Below are 24,047 nucleotides of genomic sequence, written 5' to 3'. Positions count from 1 at the left end.
GAAAAGCATGCCCAGCCAGCAAAACGACTGGCTACACACAGGAGCTATTGACAAATTAAACATCACTAGATGGTCCATAGGGTACTTAGTAGTATGAGCATAGGCGGACAATTTCACGGAGATCGACGCGAAACGAGCGCTACGGGCATGCTCTACCAATGCCACGGACCACAGCACGCTCAAACCCTAATGCCGAGATGTCTTCAGTGAATATATAATCAATCGGATCCAAAATAACCATGTTTGTGGTTTGTCATTTTTGTTCTTTGAACCTGGATTTCAAATTTCGTTTCAGATTTGTATCCACGTGTTGATTGACATATTGAACATCTCCTGGAAAAGGCAAACACACTTCTTCCAGTCATTGAGAGATCAAGTTAAGGGAGCGATGAATACAACCAGTGCGCCATTACAATGCTATTGTACATGTCGAAGGAAAAGTAAAAGTATTGAATCGTGGAGAGCGAGAAAGTCACGATCGGACCCGGTTAGATCAGCCAAAGGCACTTGGTAAGATTTCGGACACAAATTGCATCCTTTCGCCCCATCGCAATTCACATACGTAAAGAATCGGCTGTAAATGATCGCGAAAGATTTGCACCCGTTCACATTGGCAAACCCCAACTCCAGGCACATTACTTAAGCACTGAAATTTAAGGAGGATTTGCGCACAAGCCTGCCGCATAATTGCTATGGTAAGTATGGCGGAAATTGCAGAGACAGCTATTGATAAGTCTGGAAGAGCATGGAAAAGGAAGACTCCCACTTATATAGCTTCCGTTATGGATATAAGATATAAGAAATAGTCACCACTGATCTTCTCGATCCATCACTCGCATTCAAGCATACTCTTCCTTGTATCAAGTTTGCCTCCAAGACCCCCATCCACCACAATGATTCGCAATACTCTCTTCAGTCTGCTTGCTATTGCGAGCACCAGCACCGCTGCTGCAATCAAGAAATGTGACAACTCAACCGGATCTCTTCGCGTGGAGAACTTCCTTAACCCGGCTCAATCACTGGATGTTGTCTCATCTCTGATCATCGGCTCTGAGGCGGCAGTCATCATCGACCTCCCACTTGCTGTTCCACAGGCAGATGCCCTCGCCCAATGGGTCAAAAACACCACGGACAAACCCCTTGTGGCCGCCTTCTCGACTCACAGCCATCCAGATCATTACCTCAGCGGAGCTGCCTTCTTGGCCAAGTTTCCAGAAACAAAGTACTACGCCAACTCGAAATCTGTCGAATTGATCAAGGGTGAAGCCAATTCGAAGGTATGTCAATCCCACCAGAGGTTCTCATTAAAACAACGACTGCAATGCTAACTCTGATCTCCAAATAGATACAACAATGGAAAGGAATCCTAGGCGAAGATAGCATTGTAGACAACGTCACTCTTCCTACACCATACGACTTCACATTCTTCGCCCTCCCCGGAGACGAAGCAACACCCATATACCTAGTTAGCCCTGTTGTTGGTGACACCATCGACGAGACCGCTTTCTGGATCCCGTCAATCTCGACCGTCATCGTCGGAGACTTGGTCTACTCTCGCACCATGCACTTGTGGGTATCTGACTCGTTGACAACCGCCCTCAGCGAAGCCTGGCTATCCACCCTCGACTTCATCGAGTCTCTCGGCGCAAAGCGAATCATTCCCGGACACTCCCTGACTCTCGAAGACTTCGACGCCACCACAGACCTGCAGCACACTCGAGACTACGTGACATTCTTCAAGGACGAGGTCCAAGCCAAGGGCGAAGACGCCTTTACTCCCAAGGAGATCTTCAGCCTCATTGACAACAAGTTCCCCGGCCTTCTTTCAAACGAGTCTACTACCTCGGCTACTCTTCTCAATATCACTAGCGAACAGTTTGGCAAGGACGGAACACGCCAAGCTCATTTCACCGACTTCACGGCCTTCAACAATCTCACTGAGCTCAATGGATGGCAGTTGACCAATGCGTAAATATGATGACGGAAGAGACTCTACATATAGAATAGGGCGGCTACTTTTCTTGTTACATTCTTATGTATTTCTTCTCCATAGAGCATTCTGGGCGGAGTTAATTTTGTATAGCATCGCAAAAGCATTTACAATGAAATCCTTGGTCAAATCCCAATTGAAACCCCATGTCATCCCATGATCCATTCCGTAGTATACTAGTGATTGCAAATGTGTTTTCAACCCTACCTGGGCGTTTCTAATATCTTGGCCATAGAGATTCTGCACCAGTGGGGGGAAGGTGTTGACACTACAGCATCGCCGCTTACAATTGAGTTCCTTCAGCTGAGACGATGCTTTTGACAAGGGTAGGATAGTTTATCGGTTCTTACATCCAATCGAAGAAATACAAGACATAAGCCACGACTCGCACGCTTACACGCATGCAATGCCAAGTCACTTGTTTCCATGTCTTCGCGACTGTTGATCGTTAGTTACAACTACATTTTGGACTTCGTAAGAATTTATTCAAACCGCAGATTAGCGAGTCTGTAAAGCAATTTGTCAAATTCTGTACAGAGATCAACTACTCTTATTTAAAATCAAGTTCAGGTCGTTCCCTCTTGTTCGCTCCTCTTTTGACTGACAAAGTAGGCCACCCACGGCGTAAACATTTAGTTCATTTATAATCTGACAGCTGACAGTTCAAAGGCACGAAACATCCAAATACCATCCATACTCCCACTTAACACGATCCTCAAATCTCCAAACGCAGCCCGCCTTTTACTCAACCTAATAATGTCACAGCCAACAGGAAGAGTCCTCCTTACAGGCGCCAACGGCTTCATTGCCGCCCACATTCTCTCCCAGCTCATCGAGCATAAATACTACGTTATTGCTACCGTTCGCTCCGAATCGAAAGCCCAGGAACTGATTGCACTCCATCCGCAATGGAAGCCACATGTCACATTCACTTACGTTCCGGATCTTACTAAAGAGGGGGCCTACCAAGCTGCATTCGAAGTAGGCGATGTCGACTATGTTATCCATGCCGCCAGTCCGACAGATTTCTCCGTTACGGATCTGCAAGAGCAGATGATTAAACCGGCGGTTGAAGGGTGAGCAAGCAATTAGTCCAATGTCGTGTGAAGAATAACAAATACCGAGACTGACCACCACGAAGGACCGTCGAACTCCTGTCTTCTGCTCATAAATATGGTAACTCATCGCTGAAACGAGTAGTCATACTCGGCAGCGCAGCAGCAGTTCTCGATAGCTTTGAATACACCGTTAAACCACGAAAGCCATACACCGAGACTGATTGGAATCCTGTAACCCTCTCCCTCCCCCTCTCTGCTGCTCTTTTCAGCCATTCACCAATTTCCATACTCACATACACTCCTAGATCACAGTAGAGCACGCCGTCAAGCAAGGCAACGTCGTCCTCGCCTACTGTGCCTCTAAGACCCTCGCCGAGCGAGCCGCATGGAAGTACATGACCGACCACACACCTCACTTCGATCTCACAGTTCTCGACCCCGTCACCACCATCGGCCCAATGCTCCAACCTGTCTCCGGCCCCTCCAACATCAACGGGTCGAACCTCTTCGACGTCTATTCCTTCGTTGCCGGACAGCACCAGTCGGTGGAAGCCGCCAGATTTCCGTTCTACCATTTCGTACGCTCACCCCATTCCACCGAATCGTTCAAATTGAACGCCTCCATACAGCGAAAGTGGGAACTAACGAACCTCAGATCGACGTCCGCGACGTAGCGCGCGGCCACATCCTCGCACTGACCGCGCCTGCCGCGTCAAACAAGCGCATCATTCTTTCCTCCGGCCTCATCACGCCGCAGCTCGTGGCGAACGCCATCCGGAAGAACTTCCCGGATCTGAGGGAGAAGGTGCCGGAGGGAACCCCGGAAGCGATAGTGCCGGTGGATACGCACCCTGGCGATTGGGATACGGGGAGGAGTCGTGAGGTTTTCGGTGCTGGGTGGGAGTGCATTGGTCTGGAGGAGTGTGTGAGGGATGCTGTGGGGAGCTTTTTGGAGTATCAAGAGAGGTGGTAAGGGGTGGCTGGATATATGTATATGCGGAAGAAGGGGTTTGGGGGGAATATTGAATTTGGGATGTGTATGAATTAGGATCCCATCTACAATCTTTGTTTGTGAACGCTCACTGTTAATCTTGTCTTCGCAGTACTTCTAGAATCATTAGGAAAGCTGTTAGCACTGCGATTGTTCCATTAGTCTCTGTGCGCACCATCATGGGATTTATGGTGGAAGAACAACGGATCATGAAGGTTCACACATCACGCGCATCACAGTGTGGCAAGCTCAAGAAGTATCTTCAGTCACGAGCCTCCAATGAAAGGCTCCAAATCTCGATTTCTCGCGCACCGTCATCATCTCCTTTGCACGTACTCTGCTGCTTCATAATTATGCCCTGCAAACAAAGGACATTGATGGACTATGCCTTTCCCTCCACGTGACCACTGGGGCGAATGCGTATCTCAATCCCAGTAGCAAACATACCAAACCCCTGCCCATTTGTTTGCCTTTCCTTCCTTTGCCCTCGTCGATATCGAGTTCCACCGTATACTGCAAAGCCCGGGACACGACTCCTACCAATCAACGAAATTCGAACCATGGTGATGACCATAAACGCCTAAAGAACACCGTGCAAGACGCCATGCAATAACGCTCCAATTGAACTCCATGAGGGAGATAACAAAACAAGTAAAGACAATGTAGGAAATGTGCAATAAGCATGATCCAGGTGAAAAACACACACATAGAAAGACGAAAATGAAAAGGGGAGAATAATACATCGAGGGGTAAACAGTAGAATGGGACTTTCTCCAGAGGTATGGTGGAGTGATGGAAAAGTTATGGAGATATGGCCTAGCGCCCGATGAGGCCCGAGAACCAGTTTGCAATGTGTCTGCTGCTCACACTGGGTGTCATGCTGAGCGCACTTGCTGGTCGATCTGGAGTTAGGGATTCTGTACGGCCCACAGTAGGAACTGTTTTCCCCCGGGGACGCCCCGATGGCGAGATTCTCGTATCAACTTTATCCCGGTTTTTAATTCCAAGAAGAACCGATCTCGGGGTGGTTCGCTCGGATGAGGTCGATTTGGGGGACCGTCTGGTTAACGAAGAAGTAGGCTGTGGGACTGCGGCTCTATCGTAGTCTCCAATTCGAGACAATTCAGATCCTATTCTGGAGCGGGTTGTAGATGGAGTCTCGATGAGGCGGATGGTCGAAGTGGATCCAAAGTCTGTGCCTATGGTCGGTAGGCTGGATGTGGGAGGTGACAGAGATAATGTAGGCAAACCGACTTTGACCCACGGTCGAACTGTGTAGGCTCGTGTTGGCGACAATAAGATAGCATCATCTATGCGAGATCAGCATCAAGACAGGGGACGTAAGAGCTAGGATTAGGCAGGGCGATCACCTTCAGGTGACTGCACTGATTCATCCTTGGACTCTTCCTGATTTGGTGCTTCATCCCCCTCCTGGCCGTCTTCTTGGTTTTCCTCGTTGGCAGCTTCGGCAGCAGCGGCGGCTTCGGCAGCCTCACGTTCGGCTCTAGCTCTTTCTCTCGCTACCATTCGCTCGTGATTCTCCTTACGAGACCGTTCGTCCCTCGACTTACGAAGACGCTCAACCTCTTCAACGCCACCACTCTTTCTCAATTTCCCTTCCTCTACGAAAGCACCAAGCTCTCTTTTGAACTCTCCATCACGCCTACTTTCGAGTTCTTTCTGGCGAGCTTTCTCGGCTCGTTCGATGGCTTCCAAGCGCCCTTCGTGGTTTGGCTGAAGAGCCTTGACTTCTCCTAGAACGCCGTCACGAGCTTGGCGAGGGTCGATGGCTTTATCAAAAGCTGCGGCATTGACTAGATTTCGTCCACTGGCTGAGCGTTGGCCTTTGGCCTGGCCTTGATCGCTTTCGAGATTTTGTTGCTTAGTAGCCTGTTCTACCAATTCAAGAGTCTGGGCAGCCTTCTCAAGATCATCCTGGAGATCGGCGGCAAGGTCTTCTTGCATAGTAAGTAAGTCTCGCTCTTCGCAGACAGTTTGGAGTTCCTGCTCCCAAATCTTTGTCCAAAGCGGCTTCTCCTTTGCCAGGTAATCTTGCAATTTCTTGAGCTCTGCAGTCGCAGTGGACAGGTCTTTGGCCGTGCCTTCGAGTTGACGGGGTAAAGGTCGCACACCACGCATGACCACATCTTTGCGAAGATCTTCAACAAGATCTTGCAGATCATCGACGCGGTTGACGATCTTCTCCGAGTCCTCCTGGAGTGTCTTCTTGCCAGCATTGACGTAGGCACGCCCGCTATCGCCATCAAGAGTAGGTAAAGCAGCTTTGACGGCCGTTGACTTGACGGCAGAAGCCTTCGTGCGAATGGCAGACATGCTCGCTTCAATATCCGCAGCAAACGAAGTATAAGTCTGTCGGACAACGGCCAAATCTCGACGAAGGGACTGGACTTCATTGAGTTGGGTGGCGGAAGATATGGACGACTCTGATGTGGGTCCATTTGATGGCATAGGTGAGCGTGGGGGGAATATAGTCGAAACCCGGGCCGAAGAAATCGTAGGTGCTGCAGCGATGCCAGCAATCTCTTTGGCTGCCTGCTGTTGACGGTCGGCCACACGTTGGATAGCGGACTGCTGGTCTTCAACAACAGTCTTGATGCTCTCTACAAGGCGACTCAACCCACCGAACTTGTCATCGATGTGGTTCTTGACCTCGTCGAGCTGCTCGACATTGAGAACGAGGACTGAGCGGTCTTTGATGTCGCCCATGTCTTCCAGCTCATAACGCACACCAGAGACGGAATCTTGGATATGGATCTCGGGTAGTTCGCCATTGCGATGAGTGTCCCATGCAAACTTCTCGATGAAAGCCAATTGCAAGCGGCCAGGAGAAAGATCCGACCCATCAGCAAATACGTATTTCTTGACTTTGCTCTTGTACTGCAAGAACAGGGTGAGCTCTTTACCCGGTTGGGGTGACTGCTCGGGAATGAACTGTTCTGGTTGAGGTGATGGAGTTTTGACACGCCGAGAGTTCTGTCTAGCTACCTGACTAGTAGCTTTCGGTTCACTTTTGGCGGGAGACTCTGCTGGGAAATCCGCTGGCTCAGCCAATGGTCCATTCAGAGTTGCTCCCACGACAGGCGTCTCGCCTTCGGCGCCAGGAAAATTGGGTGATCCAAGTTTATCGTCGGGTGTCTTTTGCAGTGGGCTGTCCTCAGGTACCGGCTCTGGAGGAGGCTTAATGCTGGGCACGGAACTCTGAGTGCTCTCTTCTGAAATACGTCTGGGTACGCTGGAGCCCTTTTCCACATTCGTATCGACGATCGGTCGCTGATTGGATCGCTGGCGGCTATGAAGGAGAGATCCACGAATGCGAACGGCGTTCATCGATTCGCGAACGTCTCTGCCTCGGTTCGGAATGGGGGAGTTCTGCACGGCTGGAAGAGGTATGCCGTTCGTACCAAGGTGTTTCTGTATTTGGTATGCAGAGAAACGCCTCGATGCCCTCCTTTCCAACTCACCACCCCGCTGCAGCGCAGCCAGTGCATCTTCTTGCTTCGGGGGAGGAGGAGGTGGTGGGAAGTCTGCGGCATAATTGATGGTTGGTGGCGGGGCAGGAGATTTGGGCATAGGATCGTCAGCTGGATAGGGCGCGATGACTGGGATTTGTTGCATTGTGTTGCTGGACATGGAGGAGTCGGTAGAGTGCTGGCTGGTCCCTGTAGCCCTATTCGAGCGTGGATTCGCTGGTAGGGATTCGTACTTGGTTGGCGAGGCGCGTCCAGGGACCGAAGAAGAGCGCGGCGGGAGAGAGGGACCGTCAGCGCCAGGAAGGTCGCCATCTGGTCTGGCGGGTAGACGCGTGCTAGCTGCTCGAGGAGGTTCACTTGCTTCGCCGGTACTGTCGATACTGCCTTGTCGTTGACCTGAGCCATTGAGAGTGCCATCCCTCCCCGTACGCTGGCGAAGCCGTTGTTGTTTCTTCTTGAGACCGTGCAATAGGTTTATGATGATGTCGCGGATACGCGGCAGGAAGTTATCTAGGCTTTGTTGTGAGGCTTCCTGGCTGAGGGTTTCCTCCAATATTCCACGCAGTAGTTCAGGCACATTTCCAAGGTCTTGTGTATCCACGCCTATAGCGTTGAAGGCTCTTGAGGCGATGTTGAATTCGTAGCCAAGACGAACGTAAACGTCGGATACTTCGCTCTCGGTGGCGGTTCCGCGAGACCATAGTGTGAGGGTTTCGAGCAGCTGTTTTGTCGCGACGAGCAGATGTGTGACGCTCTTCTCGATCTGCGACAGCTGTTGTTGTGGCTGAACGGGGCTCATGGTGAGTCTGGTGGGCGAACAGAGTGATGGAAAGGGAGGGCAGGAGTGGCAGCAGGAATGTATTGGTATAGAAGAGGAGCAGTACTTACGTTTTGCGCTCTTCTGGAATGTGAAGAGCGCTGGGAGGACCGAGAACCGGTCTCCTCGTTGTATGTGGTCATGCTGGATGCGCCCGCGTGAATCTGGTTCTCTTGTGGGGAGAGGGGGGTTCCGTTCCGTGGGCGTTTGGTCGTGTGTGATGGTTTGACAGTGATAGTGACAGTGTACGGGTATGATGTTCACAGTGCAGTTGAGTCTCTCAGGCGTGTGACATTCGGAACGAACGTGCAGGGATCGGCTAAACTGGAAAGGGGTTAGCATGTAACCGAAGTTGGCCTTATCTGGGGGTGAGGGTGGGTGAACTCGGCCATCCACAGTAGTTGAGCGAGCACTCTTCCTTCACACTCTTCGCCTGAAATCGATTATTTCTATTATATTTTTTATTTGCAGGTTTTCAGTATGATTATTCATTGCTGCATTCGTCATCAGAAGTCTTTCGAGTCTGAAAGCGTTGTCCGAATTCCCATCACCTCAATATGTAATTGCAACCCTTGGGATTTCCATAGCTTCACCATATACTGCTTGGGGAAATGAGACAGGTTCGATGCGTATGTCTCTGCTTCCAAGCAATCCGCATAGATATATTGAGCTTGGCCCTCATGTCAATGTTGCTTTTCGATACGCTAACTTTTGTACATCGTTGAGACTAACATGATGAAGTGAGACCATAGAGAGCAATGTGATAAGGGACAGAGAATGAGCCAAATCCAACTACATGACTGTCAAGTTTGTTCTTGGCGAATATTCTCCAAATGGGCTGCTCGATCGAACCGTGTGTTTGGCGCAATCATTCATGTGCAGTAGCGGGTTGCAGAGTGGGTCATCGCATTCAATTTTCAGTCACTTCTTTAGTGATGGGGGATACCTAGGTACTTCCTTCATCTTTGACGGTCTCGACAGATACTCCAGCACCAAACGAATTATATTACAGTACACGCACTGGATTCTGTGGGTTTGGCCATGGACTGTCGATAGAAATTCAGCTGCTCTACTCTGCGTCGTTTCCTTTCTAGTCGTGTCGAATTGAATGGCGCACATAGGCGCATCAAGCAGGCGAATACGACGAGCGTACGATTCATCCACCGAGAACTACATCGTGAATGGAGGGGTTATTGGCGACCTGGTATAGTAGACTCAAATGGACGTGCGAATGAATGCGTGTGAAGCTGGTACTCTGTGCTTTGTAGAGGTCGGGTAGTCTATGCCCAGGGGCGCTGATTGTAAGAACATGTTCAATAATGTCAAGTGTCTACCTAACCTATGGTTGAGTGACGAATACACTTAATCGCCATAGACAGTAGTTACTCAGGAGATGAGGGGTGGGAGTTGGGATAGGACAGGTACATACTTGTCCATACGCGCAAGGTACCAGGTACAAGTGGGGTGGGGCACGTGCTTCACTATTCTTGTAAGAAACAGGTAGGGACGCCCCTGTCCAATAAGGAAACGTACATCCCGTCGGTATATAACTAACTTAAGTACCTGTCGAGTTACTTGTTATTGTACAAGTATAATTATTAGTAGTAATACTTACTTGTATACCTAGTGGTTGTGATCGAAGTACACAGATTGTAGATCTTGTAGCTATTACGTTCAATTGGGTACCTAAGGTGCTAGGTACTTAGGGAGAAAGTACCTACCTAGTCATACAACATCAAATATTCCTTGCTCCTCGTGCTCCTTACCCTCGTTGCCCGGGTCATAGATGATTCTATGATGCTCTATCACTACTGTAGTACAGTCAGTGTACTGTACGTAGGGACTTATGTATAGGTAGCCAGTTATTGGAAATCAATAATGGGGGGGGGATGTTTTAAAGTTCAGCTTCAAACTGTGGGACTGACTCCTCAAAACAGCTTACAGGACCACCATAAGAGGCAACAGGCACTGTATTCTCTGCTGTTTGACCCCTTCCACCTCCATCTTCCAGGCTCTTCCCTTCCTTCCCCACTGATCATTGACCATTTAGGCTTTAGGATTTGTTTTATTCTCCGGTCTCGCTCTGCTCACGTCACGGTATTTAGTTGTAGTTACTACCTGTAACATCGAACCCCTGTTTCGCTCGGCAAAGGCGATATTCTTATTCAGACATTTGATTTGGTCCGCAGCAGTAGCAGCAGCAGCAGCACTCTCAGGAGGATAGCAAGTGATGGGGGAGTGAGAGACAGGCGGCTCAGCCAACCGCACCAGCCTTGTGTTTCATAGTCGCAGATCCGCTCCGCCAAGAAGCTCGCTCCCTCCTCAACTACCACATACCACCACTTAACTTAACTTAACTTACTTACTACCTCTCTTACTCTCTACTTCCTCAAATCATTCCACCTCCACCACCAACAACTGCACGAGAGCCGCCTCACCAGCATCTCTCCCCCCTTCCTCTCGACGCTGTTACGGGGTCGCCTCTCCTTTGTGCATTGCTTTCCCTTTTCCCTTACCCTCCGAAAGCGACGGGAGGCTCTCCTCCTTGCCCGCTGCTGAACCCACCCTCAACATTACTTTCCGACTCTCCTCCCTCTCCTCCTACTCCCCATGTCCACGACAGCTGCGCCGACGTCCAATGTCAACGGACAGGCAAACCCAAATTCGTCACGGCCTCAACTGAAGATGAGCTCCAACAAGAACGCTAACGACGCTCGCAAGCAGACTGGCAGTCCCGTGGACGGTGCTCAAAGGTAAGCCATAGCCCTCTCGCCCAATTACTACCACACTCCTTGCACTTACTCTTCATATTCATCGCACATTGGATTCCTGTCACTTTGGGAGCTCTACCACCTCCCTTTGGTCCGCTTCAGCACGCCTACTCTACTCATACCCTCCCCTGCAATATTCCACACACACGCCCGAAATGCTTTTGCCCGTCCATCTTTTTGTCCGCTCTCAGTAACTAATTCTCAACGTCTAGGAAACCTCCAAAAGCCTGGTCGCAGGGTACCAACCCCATCACTCAACGTCCCTCGAACCCAAGTACCACAAATGGCACTGCCAATTCCGTCAAGCCTTCACAGCATCAACCGGCTCCCACATCTGATTCCGGGTCCCCCATGCGACACCTGAATGACCGGATGATGTTTCTGTTGGCAAGCCTTACTGTGAGTCCATCATGTTTCGCCGCGAACGCCGAGGAAGAGTCTAACAAGGAAGTAGGGTTTACCAGGACACATCACACTCAAAAATGGCGAGAAGTACACGGGAGTTCTTTCAGGAACATCATTGGATCCGACCGAGATGAGGTATGTTTTCAAGATGGTAAAACGGGTACAAGGAAGCGACGCCCAGGTCAACGGTACCAGCGAACCGTCGGACGATTACGTGGGCCAGGGCGAGAACCACGTCATGTCATTTGACATTGGCGATGTTGCGGATTTCAACGTGTCCAATGTGATCCTGAACAAATCGCAGTCACGAACACAAAACGGTATGTCGTACGGTCCCTATGACTAGGCGCGGAGAGACTGACGGGAAACAGGTGCCTCGACAGGGTTTCGCACAGATACGGACATTTCTGGTCACATGTCAATGAAGGAGCGCACATTGCAAAAATGGGAGCCCTCGACGGATAGCAATGCCGACTTCTCTCTTGAGTCGTCTGGATCGACCGGATGGGACCAGTTCGCAACCAACGAGAAGCTCTTCGGTGTTACTAGCAACTATGACGAAAACATCTACACCACGACGATTAATTACAACGATCCCGCATATGCACAGAAGCATGCACGCGCATCCAAACTTGCCAGCGAGATCGAAGGAAGCAGCTCCACGAATGCCCACGTGCGCGAAGAGAGGGGATTGACTTCTGCTGATGACAAGGGCTTGGATGAAGAGGAAAAGTAAGCGAGCAACCTGCTACCAGAGAGAGTGACACTAACACCTCGCCAGATATAGTGGAGTGCATCGCAATTTCCCACCGCTGCCCACCGGCCAGCCAAATAAATATACACCTCCTGCGAGACGCCCTCCCACCGGGCAACCGACGGTGCCGGGAGCTCCCGTAGATCCCGCAATCATATCGTCCCAATTAGCGCGACCAGACTCGGCCGCCGCTAAATCAGCACAACGTACCGCCACGCCTCCTACAGAGAAGCGCCCACAGCCTGAATCTTCAAAAGCAGACACTGTTACGAATGTCGAGGCTTCGACTGCATCTCCGGCTCCGATTCCTATTCCTGCCGACAAGGTGGAACCCGCACAAGGTGCCGAGTTGAACCCTAAGCCTACGCCAACACCTAAGGCCACAACGGCAGACCAAGCACATAGGATCAATACTACGTTACCCTCAGTGACCGTTGCCCGTCGACCAGGACGACCGGAGAACGCTACCGCGACTGTGGAGCACGATCTACTTGACTCTTTCAAGCAATTCGCTACGCAAGAAAAGCTGCGCGTCTCTGAACGACAAAGGACCATTGCGAGGGAAAACAAGGCAGTAAAGCTGAATGACTTGAAGAAGTTCTCACTCAACTTTAAGCTAAATACTCCTGTCCCCACCGATCTTGTTCCTATCCTTGCTAAAGATGAGGGCAAGCAGAAATTGATTGTCGACAAAGCCCTGCGCGCCGTTCAAGAGTCGAAAACCACTCCAAGCAAACCGACTCCGGGACCTGCGGAAGTAAAGCCACCTACTTCACGTACTGCATCCTCATCCAAGCCTGAATCGACCCATGCTTCTCCCAGCGCACCAGTTGACCGCCAGCAAGGTCAACGACCGCGCCCTTCACCCAACGCACCTAATACCTATGGGTCTTCTTCCTTACGAGGTCCTGCCCAGAACAGCAATCAGAATCCTCCCCGGAATACGGGCATGCTTGGCCAACGTCTCGTCAACAATCAGGCTCAGCACAAGCAAGGCGGTCTACCATACCCTCCCATTCCGCACCCTATTCCTTCTGCGGACGGCCGCCCTCAACCACCGTCAGGTCCTGGGACTTCAAGTGGTGGCCACACCCCCACCCTGAACGTTGGCGCAAGAGAGTTCAAGCCGAACCCTGCAGCTATGAACTTCCAGCCTTCTGGACCAAGCAACCAATCAAGCCCTCGGCCCGAATCGGCTCCCAAACAGGACCAAGCACCTCGTAAACAAAAAGTTGTTCCATTTTGGAGTGAAAGCGATCCGAAACCGGTCATTGATGACTTAGATCTCGGTACTTCTTTCAACCCACTAAAGCGCCTCATGAGCCGATCCAAGGAAGAGAAGGAGAACCTCGACTTCAGCAAGAACGGCGGCGTGCCATTTCCCTTCAGGACTCTTCCAACGTGGACGACCAAGAACGAAAAGACCTACGAGCAGATGTTTGAGCCCCCAGCCATCCCACCCCCCATTTCTGCACCTAATGCTATGATGGGCCATGTATCCATGCATCATCAACAGTTACCTCTGCAACTTCAAGGTCCTCCCAACGGACCTCAGCACCAAGGCCCGCACCACACTTCAAGGCATCCTGGCGTTCAGCAGCATCACGGTCAAGGCCATCATCCATTCGACGGCCAACAGGGCCACCCTATGCAATTTTCGCACTCTGCTTCCTCGATGCATCCTTCTCCACGTGCAGGCCCTCCTTATATGTATGGTGCGCAACCACAGGGAATGCCGGGCTTCAGCCAAGGTCCCATGCATAACTACAACATGAGCCCTAACATCCAGCATGTGGCTCTCCAGCAACAGAGAGGCCCACAATTTGTGCAGGGACCAATGCCAGTCATGGGAGGTCATATGATGACCAACCAACCCTCGAATGGTCCGTTCATGGGAATGCAACCGAACCCTCAGATGCAGATGTACTCTCCCAACCCAGGTCACGCCTATCCCCACTACCCTAACCAAATGCCCGGACCGCCTGTCACCAACGGTTATCCCAGCCCTCGCCCAGGTGGTGCCCCATTGATGCATCATCAAGGTTCGCAACAGGGCCATCAACAGCAACAGAATGTCGTATATGTGCCTCAGGGGGGACAACCGCCCATGTTCGCCCAGATGCCACCTGGAACAAGTAAGTAGTCTTCGTTTATTCTCTATAGTTCACAAACTAACATACCCAAGTGACTCACATGCGCGGTCCTTACCCTCAACAACATCAAGGACCACATTACGGATCACCTCATCAGCACCCCCAATTCCCACAACAGGCCCATCGCGGAACGCCAAGTGGTAGCTATGCTCAACCCATGGTGCAGCAACATTCAATGCAGCCTCAGGGTCCACCGCCTCCCACCGGACCAGCCAGTCATGGCCCTGAAGCCAGCGAGGAGGCCAAGTGATTGACACGTCCAAATAAGGGCGTCCGCTGAGGGCTCTGCATCGAGATCTCAACCAGTCACTGCTGATAATTCCACTCTGCATCTAGCGTAGGAGATCTGCGATTTATTCATATTTGGCTTCACTTTTGGGCATAAGCGATGGCGTTAACTGCGGAAAAGGCGTCTCGATGAGGTGCATTCTCCGGTCCGGTCAGGGCGAGGTTCTCGCTGGGCTGGCGAGAGGAAGGAAAAGGAAGGCATGGTTACAGCATCCTGTTGGGGCCTGGTGGTACTACAAGGTGCAATCGACCAAAAGGCAAGGACGGGTGGGTGGAAGACGCTTCGGCGTCCTTCGCAAACAGGTGAAGCTGTTGGGGTAGCGGTGGGCAGGCAATATATATGACATGGCGAGACAGGACACGACAATGTCACTCGAACAGTGAATTGGTATCGCTAGTGCGGATCCGAAAAGGAGCAATATCGCTTTTTCCGCTACCTAAAGTACCATAGTCCCGCTTATTCAATTACCACCGCTTTGATTTGATATTTTCTCACAGTTTCTATGTGACGATGGATTGATTTATGATTTATATGTTTGCATTGATAAAATGAATGCTGGACACACACGTCGGCTCGGCATTTGAACTTCGTGCACGTGCCACGTCGTTCCGACGGCTTAGTTCCGCGTGAACAGGACAGGACCTCGTGATGTGTCAACGTTACCTTATAAGTTATCCAACATACAACTTCAGCCTTTCAATGAAGTCTGTTCCTATGATTGAATGACGACCAGTCCGAGATTTACAACGGACGATTTCGAGTTGGAAAGCATGGCACACAGGGCCAGCCTCAGCCGGGATGGGGCATCCGAACCCTTGATCTCCCATTCCCTTGATCGCCCAGAAACCCCAGGTTCAACAATAGAAGACGAAACACAAGAGATAGATGAAGCGGATGAAAGTAAATTGGTTCGACCAGGCCTCTTCATATGGGTCTTAACACTCTGTGCGGGCATATCCGGGCTCCTCTTTGGCTACGACACGGGGGTAATAAGCTCGACGCTCGTCTCCATAAACACAGACCTCAATTCCCGACTGCTCACCACCTGGGACAAAAGCCTCATCACGTCTTGCACGTCTCTCTTCGCTCTCTTCGCATCCCCGCTTACAGGCGTCCTGGCCGATTCCATTGGCCGCAAGCGCGTGATCCTCGCGGCAGACGCTCTCTTCATCGTCGGCGCCCTGTGGCAGGCGCTCACCAGCTCCGTATGGGGAATGGTGGGTGGCCGCAGCGTCGTTGGCATCGCTGTCGGGAGCGCGAGTTTTGTCGTTCCCCTCTACATTGGAGAGGTTAGCCCAAGTCCCTTCCGTGGCCGTCTTGTCACTGTGAGCAGCTTGTTCATCACCGGCGGCCAGGTCGTCGCGTATATCATCGGATGGTTGTTTTCAGAGAGGGCCGGGGGCTGGAGGTGGATGGTGGGTCTTGGTGCATTGCCTGCGGCGTTGCAGTTGGGGTTGTTGGTTTTGATGCCGGAGACGCCGAGGTGGCTTGTCAAGGCTGGGTTAAAAGAAAGGGCCAGGAGGGTATTGAAGAAGGTTTATGGGGAGGGTGATGGTATGGATAGTGTCGTCGAAGGGGTCCTGAAGAGAGTCGAGCGGGAGATCATGGAGGAAGAGGTTCAGGGTGGCGGGGTGGAACGAGAGGTGGAAGGTAGTCGCGATGCATCAAAAGCTGGGTGGAGGAAGAAATTGGATAGAGTTGGGGATGGGTTTTCGTTGCTGGTCGATATTGGCGCAAATCGACGTGCATTGATCATTGCGTGCATGTTGCAGGGGTTCCAGCAGTTGTGTGGTTTCGTAAGTTCCTATTCTCCTCTTCATGATTGTGCTATCGAACTGATTAAGCATGGCAGAACTCTCTTATGTACTTCTCGGCAACTATTTTCTCACTCGTTGGGTTCCGCTCGCCTACCTTGACCTCCCTATCTATCGCCATTACCAACTTCATCTTCACGCTTGTCGCCTTTCACTATATTGACCGCATTGGACGTCGACGAATCCTCCTCTACTCCATCCCAATCATGGTTCTTGGCCTCGTGCTATGTTCCATTGCGTTCAACTTTATCACTCTCCCAGGCTCCCGTGCTTCTGAAGTCCAAGCCGCTGCACCCAACCAGAACTTGGCCTGGCCTTTGATAATCCTCCTTTCGATGATATTGTATGTATCTGGTTACGCAATCGGCCTTGGCAATGTTCCCTGGCAACAAGGCGAGCTGTTCCCGCTCTCCGTGCGCTCATTGGGCTCTGGCATAGCAACAGCAACGAATTGGGGATCGAACTTTATCATAGGGATCTCTTTCTTGCCCATGATGGAGCTTATCACTCCCGTTGGAACTTTCGCGGCTTATGCCGGTGTCTGTTTGCTTTCTTGGTGGACGATATGGAAGATCTACCCAGAGACCGCAGGACTCAGCTTGGAGGGCGTCAATGGGTTATTGAAAGATGGATGGGGCGTCCAAGAAAGTATTCGTCGCAGAGAACATTGATCAATTTGAGCCACCTATATTAAAATAGAGTCAGACTAGGAGATATAGAAAGTATCCACCAGAGCACATTAGATCCTCGTCATCTGCAGCCTACTCCTAAACCCAGTCCTCCCGTCCACCTCATTAATTCCGAGAACATGCACGGGAACCTTCATCCTCAATGGCTCCTCGCCGGGTAGATTCATTGGCGCAGAGAACCCTGCGACATGTTTGATTCCACCCTGGCAAGTAGGACACCTCCAATGATTCCTCTGCCTCATCCTGACCTCCCCCTCCGCTCCCTCCTCCTCAGCCAACTTCCTAACACACTGATTACAAAACTGATGTCCACAAGGCCTGATAATGCAATCACATAGCCTAATCTCACAAACCTTGCACATGACCGGCTTCTTCGGATCGAACTCATCGTCCTCCTTCGCCTCAGCAAGCTTCTTCTTATCAATTTTACTCACGCTGTCCACACCCTCGAAGTCACCGCCCTCAACCCTGTCGTCCACCTTCTCCTCCACAACGTAGAACGCCCCTCCCTTCTTTGCGTAGTCCTCCGCCGAAGGCGGCGGCGGCGCGGGGACAATGTGCGTTATGGCCTCGAAGTCCGGAGGGGAGAAGATGTGCACGTTCAGCGTGTGCGAGGCGCCGTGATTCCAGATGTGGGCAGGGTGCGAGTCGACGTATACGTCTTGGACTATATTTTTGTCAGTGGTGTGGGTTTGTGGGAAGGGAGGTTGAGGAAGGTGGAAAGGGGGCTGGGTGTGAACGTACTTAGTTTCCCGCCGGCGGCCAGACCCATGGCTTTGAGGTCCTTGATCTCGAGGTCCTCGATCTTGGGGAGTTCGGGCTCCGGCTTGGACTCGGACTTCTTATCACTGACTTTGATGGAGGGGTCATGGTCCCACGATATCGTCTCTTCGGCACCACTCGAGTCCTCTCCGAGACCCTCAATTTTGATGGTTTTGTAGAGACCGTCGTCTTCATCCTCTAGTCTAGTTGGATGGTGGTGGACTGGTGCTGCCGGTGCTGCCGGTGCCGTTAAATCAAAGGACTGGAAGTCGAAGAAATCGTAGTTCGAGGACCCCTCGGGGTGTGGTTGCGCTGATTTCGTCTGCGCGGTCCACGGTGCGGAATCACTATACCAGTCTACTTGAGTTCCCATTTCATCGTCGCTATGAGAAATACCAGCGACGTGGGTGGCTTTGGATTGGCTGACAAAGAGATCATCCTCGTTGGCTACCCAACTTCCAATTTGAGATCCAGAGTCTTTACTAGAGACAGTCAATGAAGTAGAGGCGTGGGGGGTCGGCGCTTTTGAATAGTGGAAACTGAACGGCTCTGGTGAGGAGCCGAACGCAGAAGAAGTTGTCAATGAATGGAATCCTGACTTTTCTTGCTCGGATGATGGAGCGCTGCCCAATGTCGCAGAGTGATCTGATACTTTCGGTTCGTTTGACGACGACTTTTTTGGATCCCAGCCAAAAGTTTCACCCTGACTGGACATGCTTCTACTATACTCTGTTCTAGAACTACTTGAGCAATCTTGGGGCTGATAGTGCGATTTCTTGGGTGGAGCTTGATGGAGATTCATCAGCGTTGACATTGCAGCGTGGAATACATGGGCTTGCTCACGTGGATACTTGGCCTGCGGAATTTCAAATCAGCATGAGGTCGTAAATGGACTGGCAGTAGAAGATCAACTTACCTTCCATACAACATCCCCTCCATCTTGGAGGAGATCTTTGACCTGAGAAATTTCATGTGAATAGACGGTCGGCTCATATGAGCGGATCACGTCGCCGGCTTTGAATCCCAGCTCAGCAGGGGTCTTGTTTTCGTCAAATCCGAGCGAGAGGTCAACGCAGCTACCACCAGTTTGGTTGGATTTGTTCACTGGTGGGTCGCTGTGCTTGTACCACCATCTCAGCTTTTGTTGGTATTCGGGGATAATTTCAATCTGGAGGCCTCCGTGCTTCTCCTCTTTCGTCTTTTGACCTAGACGGTTATCTTAGCTCCTGGGGTATTTCACGAGAGCCCAAGCGGGACTTGATCGTCTTTACCTTCAACAGTATATCCAGATCCCACTTGAAAACAAATGTCAGCTTTTATTTCCTGGATACCTACTGGTGCGATACTTACACGGCATCGCCACGAACTGCCTCACTACGCCAGGAGCAACACATATACCATCCAGCCATTGTTGTCCCGGGACTACAACATAGTCCTGCTGTTCATTCAATCCATCCTTGGTAGACGGGTCTTCATCCATCAATAGCCCGCTGATAGCATTGACCTTGCCTATGAACACGCGGACTGCATAGTTTTTAATCCCACGATTGACCGGCGTCTCGAATTGAATCCACATGGCTTCGCGCTGCCACATGGGGAAGAAGACACCGCCCACATCTCTAATCTTCTTGGGGATCCGATCTTCGTATGCACTAATATTGAACAAGTCGAATGTTCCTAGGCTTGGCGGGAGTTGGTGAAGTTTGTTGTCATCCGGCATCCTTGTCGTTCGCTGGAACGATATCCCGAAGCCAGTGTTGTTCTTCAGAGACTTCTTAGCCTCTTTGGAGTGATTAGAACTTTTGATGTCATATGCGATCTTATCGCCGTGATGTGCATTTGCATGGGAGACCAGCTTATCGTTTACATTGATCTCGTCGGCTGTCGAAGGCCCATCCGTGATTTTGATGGCATTGAAGGGGCGCATCTTGAACGTTCTGGTGCTCAAATGGAAGGTCTTCTCATCCGTAGATAGTTCCGAAGGCCATCTATAGCCCTGTTCTGTTCACATGGCATCAGACGATATACAATATGCGACGGGTCACTTATACTCACGACTGATTTTCTGCCATAGAGAATTCAGCCCAGCATCTTCTTCTATCTCAATCTCCACCGTGGAAACTTCCTCTCCCTCTGGTATGTATGTGACCGACTGCTTTTGCAACCCCCCGACCTGGACGATTCTCTTAACACTGTTGACTACATTTGGATGGGCAACGTAGCCAAATGTACCCGGGTAAGGATAAGATTTGGCCTCCATGACTGAAGACTGCGAGAGAGGTGGGAAACAGCTGCTGGGTCAAATTTACAAGAGAGGCTACAGATCCCTTTCAGCTCAAGCTTGCGACGGGACGGCCCCCAACCCAGGAATATCGAGCTACCCTTATAGGAACATCCTATCTAACGAGGCTGAGACCTAGAATCACCCTTGTGCGATGGTGGCTGATCTACTTACGCAGGGAATTTTCCGGTCAGTTGCCCTTTGGGCACCATTTATGCATGGCGGGGTAGCTAGAGCTGAACCTTCGTATCTCGCATGGTTACCTATTTACTCAGCCCCAACTGACGTGATACAAGGTGCCTGTTTCATGGCGCGACACTTATTCTCTTTCATATGTCAAAAGGCTGAGCATTGTCGAGAACTGGCGCCTGTTGTTCTGCAGGCGGGGATGTCGCCAACGTGAAGATCATCTGCTTGGCATTCCCCTCTCCGGCTTGCAACGAGAAAAAGAAAGCTAATATCGAAGAAAAGAGGGAAAATATTTCAGCTGGGATCAGATAGAGTAGAACCCCACTGACCCGTACATCATGTCTTTCGGTTTCTCGATCGGTGATATTCTCATGCTGAGTAGGATCGCGTACGACCTGTACACGAGCATCAGCGCGGGTAGAAAAGCAGCCTCGCGAGATCTTCGAGAATTGGAAGATGTCCTGTTCAGTCTGCGATGTTCACTGGAGCACCTTGGAGACGTTTCCAAAGATGTTCTGGCGAGGACGGCTACCCAGCATGGCGGACCGGATTTCAAAGCGAATCTCAACCGCATGATAGCGTCTTGCGGGACGACTTTGCAAGAGCTAGACGATATGACGAAGAAGTATAGAGAGATTGGGATAGATAAAGACCTTCCACAGGGTTCGATTAATGCAGCAGTGAAGAAAACGCTGGATTATAGGATTCAGCGCATGAAAGTGAATTGGAAGAAGATTAGGTGGGACCAAGAGAAGCAGTCGTTGCAGTCGTATCGGGAGAAGCTTAAGACGCATACCGATGCAATCAATCTCATATTAACTTCAATGGTCTGGTAAGTTGACAAATCGTAGTATTCTACTTCTTCATTGGTCTTCATGCTAAGTGGGATCATAGGTCCAACACCACCAAGGCCGAAGAAAGTAGCAATGTGAACCACAACCAGACGCACTCACTACTAAACAAAGTTTTGGAGAGCCCACAATTCGATGCTTCCATGCTCCAGATGCTGAAGGAGATACATAATCATATCACGCAACCGAAACCCGAGTCCCATGTTGAGTTTGCGAAAAAGGTTCCTCCAACTCCCGGCTTCGGGACAGCTTCAGTGAAACCCAAGCCCTCACCTTGGATAGCGAAACCCCAGTTTTCTTTTAGTCCAGCCATAGCTTCACCAGCGATGCCATCATTTGGACCTGCATGGGCAATGGGAGGAGGAAGGACTGCTGGAGGACCAATTGGTGGTGGGGCGATGCTAGCAGGCTTCACGGGAGGGTCTTCGAACGCAGTGCACGCAAATCACTTTGCAGGCTTCGCCATCTCTCCGGGTCCTATGGTACCATTTGAACAGGATGTTGGTGATGATGAAATGGGTGCATCTGTCTTCGCGGTCGAGTCAAACATCGAAGAAGAGGGCATCCCTGAGCCAACTGACGATATCATAACGTACAGAGGCCAACCTGAGATTCAGGAGTACCGAGTAATGTATTCCAAAATGCCTCGACCTGCACCACCCGCACCGCGGGCAATTACACCTCCCCAGGCACCTGAACTAGATCCTTCAATCGTGACGCTGAACCAATTGCGTCAAGTTGTCGCCAAGAAAGAAACAGAAGCATTCAAGAAGAAACACACCAAAGTCGCGAAGCCATCATTCCTTACAGTCGCTGCGCCCAGCATCCCACAATTGAATTCTGGCCTACAATATCTCTTCCAACCAGCCTCCGAAATCAGGACAGGTCGAAACAAGGCAGACGCAGAGTGGGACCACGATGTTCTTCGATGGATGGAAGGGTTCAACCAGTTCGTCAGAGGCGGTGCGAAAGATCCAGTTGTGATCGATCTGCTTGTTGCGCTGAATAAAGCAATGGAGCAATGCTCGTCGAGGAGGAAAGCTATGTTTTATGGCGCAGCTGATCGGGTGGATTTCATGGATCATCTGGACACACTGCAGGATAATACAAAGTCTGTGAGGGTCATGAAGGAGATTGAAGAGTTTCAAGATGTGAGAGATGACTGGGAGGATGAGCGGAGGTGATGAAATTAATTGTATCGGCGGAAATGATCGTGCCATTGTTCATTGTATGTTTCTGCAGAAATTAGCAAGCATCAACAGCAAGTCTGGAGAAAATGATAGCTCTGATTTCACTCAGCAACGACGCGTTGATGTGCTTTCTTACAGTCTCGGTATTAATATTGATGATGTATGATTGCTGCTTCGCTTATACTATGCCCATCAGGTTGTTTGGAAGTGAAAGTGAAACTTATTGCGGTCTGCATTCTCTACGCTGTTGTCATACCATCATCTGCATGAACTCTTTCATCTCGGAATTGGCTCAACATTGTACCGGCCCGTCTTCTGCGTAACTGGCCCTTCACCTTACGTCGGGTCTTGAATCGGGAACGATGAAAGTTTTATCATCTTCAACGGCCACGTAGGGGGCTTTTGCCTTCCTTCGACAACCTACTCAGCGAACACTTCAGAAATTCAACCCACGCAATATACGCCAATCCTGACGTCAGTTACCTAACCTTCTCCCGATTCTACATTTGGAGTTTCACGGCGGAAACTTCACCATTACAGACGTAAATAGAATGTGTCCAATCTTTGACAGGGAGGTGGACGAAAAAAGAAATCTATTGCAAGTTAATCGTCCTTTTGGATCTTTTCATCTTCACTGGCAAGTCCGGTGTCATAGACCTCCAAAATCTCATCACCCACAAACTCTTGCACCACCTCGACAAACCGACCATGGCCTTACCGTCAACCCAATGGATATGCAAGGTCTATCCTTCACCTTGATCCACATGATTCAGAGGCGTACATAAACACTTGCCAGATATCCATATGGCAGCGTTATCAATGGCAAGTGAGGAGGTAAGTCTGCATGAGAACAGGTTTTATTTTAGGCATGAGCTCGACTACTGCAATCATCACAATCACGGGAATGACGAAGAGCTGAGGAAGTGCGAGAAACGGAGGAGTGTGGCGTGAAAACTGAGATCATCTCTTATGTGGCTTGCAGAGACAGAATAATCATCTCAGGCACTCTAACTTTGCGCAATCATCGTTTAGATTCGGTGTAGATCCGTGTCCATCGGTAGCACGGAACAGTAGCTCTGGCCCGGAACGGGTTCACCAATTCGAGCGGTTCGTATGTAGAAAGCCAACGCATGTTAGCCTCAAACAGAATCACCCCATCAAATGTCTGAAATTCTCAATGTTTAATCTTCAATTGGTGAGGTTCTTCAGTGCTCTATCACTTTTCTGGTGGATGTGAACAGTACCAACATTTTCACGCGACCACGTGTCAATTGGGCCTCTTTAATTTTTATTCTTGCTCTTGTTCTAAAAGCCATATAGGTAAAGTCATTGTTCACTTAGATTGCCCTTCTGTTGAATAATCACGTATGTTAACATCTTGTTCACTTGGATCCCTCTATTAAACAATGACGTACATCAACACTTTGTTCACAAACCACACTTTTCTGATTTACCATCTGTATTAAAATATTTTTTCATTCTGATTACACGCCTGTTGACAAACATGTATATATGCCCTTGTTCCCACTCTTCTAGCCTGAACTTCCAACTC

General features: G+C 50.3%; 7 protein-coding genes across 7 annotated transcripts; 5 read left to right on the top strand and 2 right to left on the bottom strand.

The window, feature by feature from the left end:
• Positions 1 to 893: 893 nt before the first annotated feature.
• On the top strand, positions 894 to 1,984 carry BU24DRAFT_470269 (Metallo-hydrolase/oxidoreductase; the record flags this gene model as incomplete). Its single annotated transcript, XM_033532660.1, has 2 exons — positions 894 to 1,277; positions 1,346 to 1,984. 2 exons carry the CDS (start codon positions 894 to 896, stop codon positions 1,970 to 1,972), a joined length of 1,011 nt encoding a protein of 336 aa, XP_033389837.1. The 3' UTR covers positions 1,973 to 1,984.
• A 703-nt stretch (positions 1,985 to 2,687) lies between these two features.
• BU24DRAFT_470267 (NAD(P)-binding protein) lies at positions 2,688 to 4,406 on the top strand. The gene is made up of 5 exons (XM_033532659.1): positions 2,688 to 3,066; positions 3,132 to 3,279; positions 3,354 to 3,626; positions 3,704 to 4,017; positions 4,202 to 4,406. The coding sequence occupies exons 1-5, from the start codon at positions 2,747 to 2,749 to the stop codon at positions 4,320 to 4,322; spliced, it is 1,176 nt and encodes a 391-aa protein (XP_033389836.1). The 5' UTR covers positions 2,688 to 2,746; the 3' UTR covers positions 4,323 to 4,406.
• Positions 4,407 to 5,409: 1,003 nt separating this feature from the next.
• On the bottom strand, positions 5,410 to 8,603 carry BU24DRAFT_383556 (AIP3-domain-containing protein; the record flags this gene model as incomplete). The annotated part of the gene is made up of 2 exons (XM_033524816.1): positions 8,419 to 8,603; positions 5,410 to 8,314 (listed from the first exon to the last, which is right to left on the bottom strand). Coding segments are annotated over exons 1-2 (2,976 nt in total), but the record flags the coding sequence as incomplete, so codon positions are not given.
• A 2,429-nt stretch (positions 8,604 to 11,032) lies between these two features.
• On the top strand, positions 11,033 to 14,680 carry BU24DRAFT_337600 (uncharacterized protein; the record flags this gene model as incomplete). Its single annotated transcript, XM_033523093.1, has 6 exons — positions 11,033 to 11,100; positions 11,331 to 11,517; positions 11,573 to 11,843; positions 11,895 to 12,255; positions 12,305 to 14,412; positions 14,463 to 14,680. The coding sequence occupies 6 exons, from the start codon at positions 11,033 to 11,035 to the stop codon at positions 14,678 to 14,680; spliced, it is 3,213 nt and encodes a 1,070-aa protein (XP_033389834.1).
• A 699-nt stretch (positions 14,681 to 15,379) lies between these two features.
• Positions 15,380 to 17,285, top strand: BU24DRAFT_417133 (general substrate transporter). Its single transcript, XM_033526637.1, has 2 exons — positions 15,380 to 16,515; positions 16,572 to 17,285. The coding sequence occupies exons 1-2, from the start codon at positions 15,490 to 15,492 to the stop codon at positions 17,202 to 17,204; spliced, it is 1,659 nt and encodes a 552-aa protein (XP_033389833.1). The 5' UTR covers positions 15,380 to 15,489; the 3' UTR covers positions 17,205 to 17,285.
• On the bottom strand, positions 17,156 to 20,611 carry BU24DRAFT_417132 (uncharacterized protein). Its single transcript, XM_033526636.1, has 7 exons — positions 20,040 to 20,611; positions 19,335 to 19,985; positions 19,256 to 19,279; positions 18,901 to 19,190; positions 18,828 to 18,840; positions 17,967 to 18,770; positions 17,156 to 17,889 (listed from the first exon to the last, which is right to left on the bottom strand). The coding sequence occupies exons 1-7, from the start codon at positions 20,242 to 20,244 to the stop codon at positions 17,273 to 17,275; spliced, it is 2,604 nt and encodes an 867-aa protein (XP_033389832.1). The 5' UTR covers positions 20,245 to 20,611; the 3' UTR covers positions 17,156 to 17,272.
• BU24DRAFT_21569 (uncharacterized protein) lies at positions 20,599 to 22,520 on the top strand. Its single transcript, XM_033521997.1, has 2 exons — positions 20,599 to 21,286; positions 21,349 to 22,520. The coding sequence occupies exons 1-2, from the start codon at positions 20,793 to 20,795 to the stop codon at positions 22,487 to 22,489; spliced, it is 1,635 nt and encodes a 544-aa protein (XP_033389831.1). The 5' UTR covers positions 20,599 to 20,792; the 3' UTR covers positions 22,490 to 22,520.
• Positions 22,521 to 24,047: the final 1,527 nt, after the last annotated feature.

The sequence above is a fragment of the Aaosphaeria arxii genome, assembly GCF_010015735.1.
Source record: "Aaosphaeria arxii CBS 175.79 unplaced genomic scaffold BU24scaffold_1, whole genome shotgun sequence".
Classification (NCBI taxonomy): domain Eukaryota; kingdom Fungi; phylum Ascomycota; class Dothideomycetes; order Pleosporales; genus Aaosphaeria; species Aaosphaeria arxii.
Note: the sequence above shows the minus strand (reverse complement) of the source record. Positions and strands in the feature narration are given on the sequence as shown.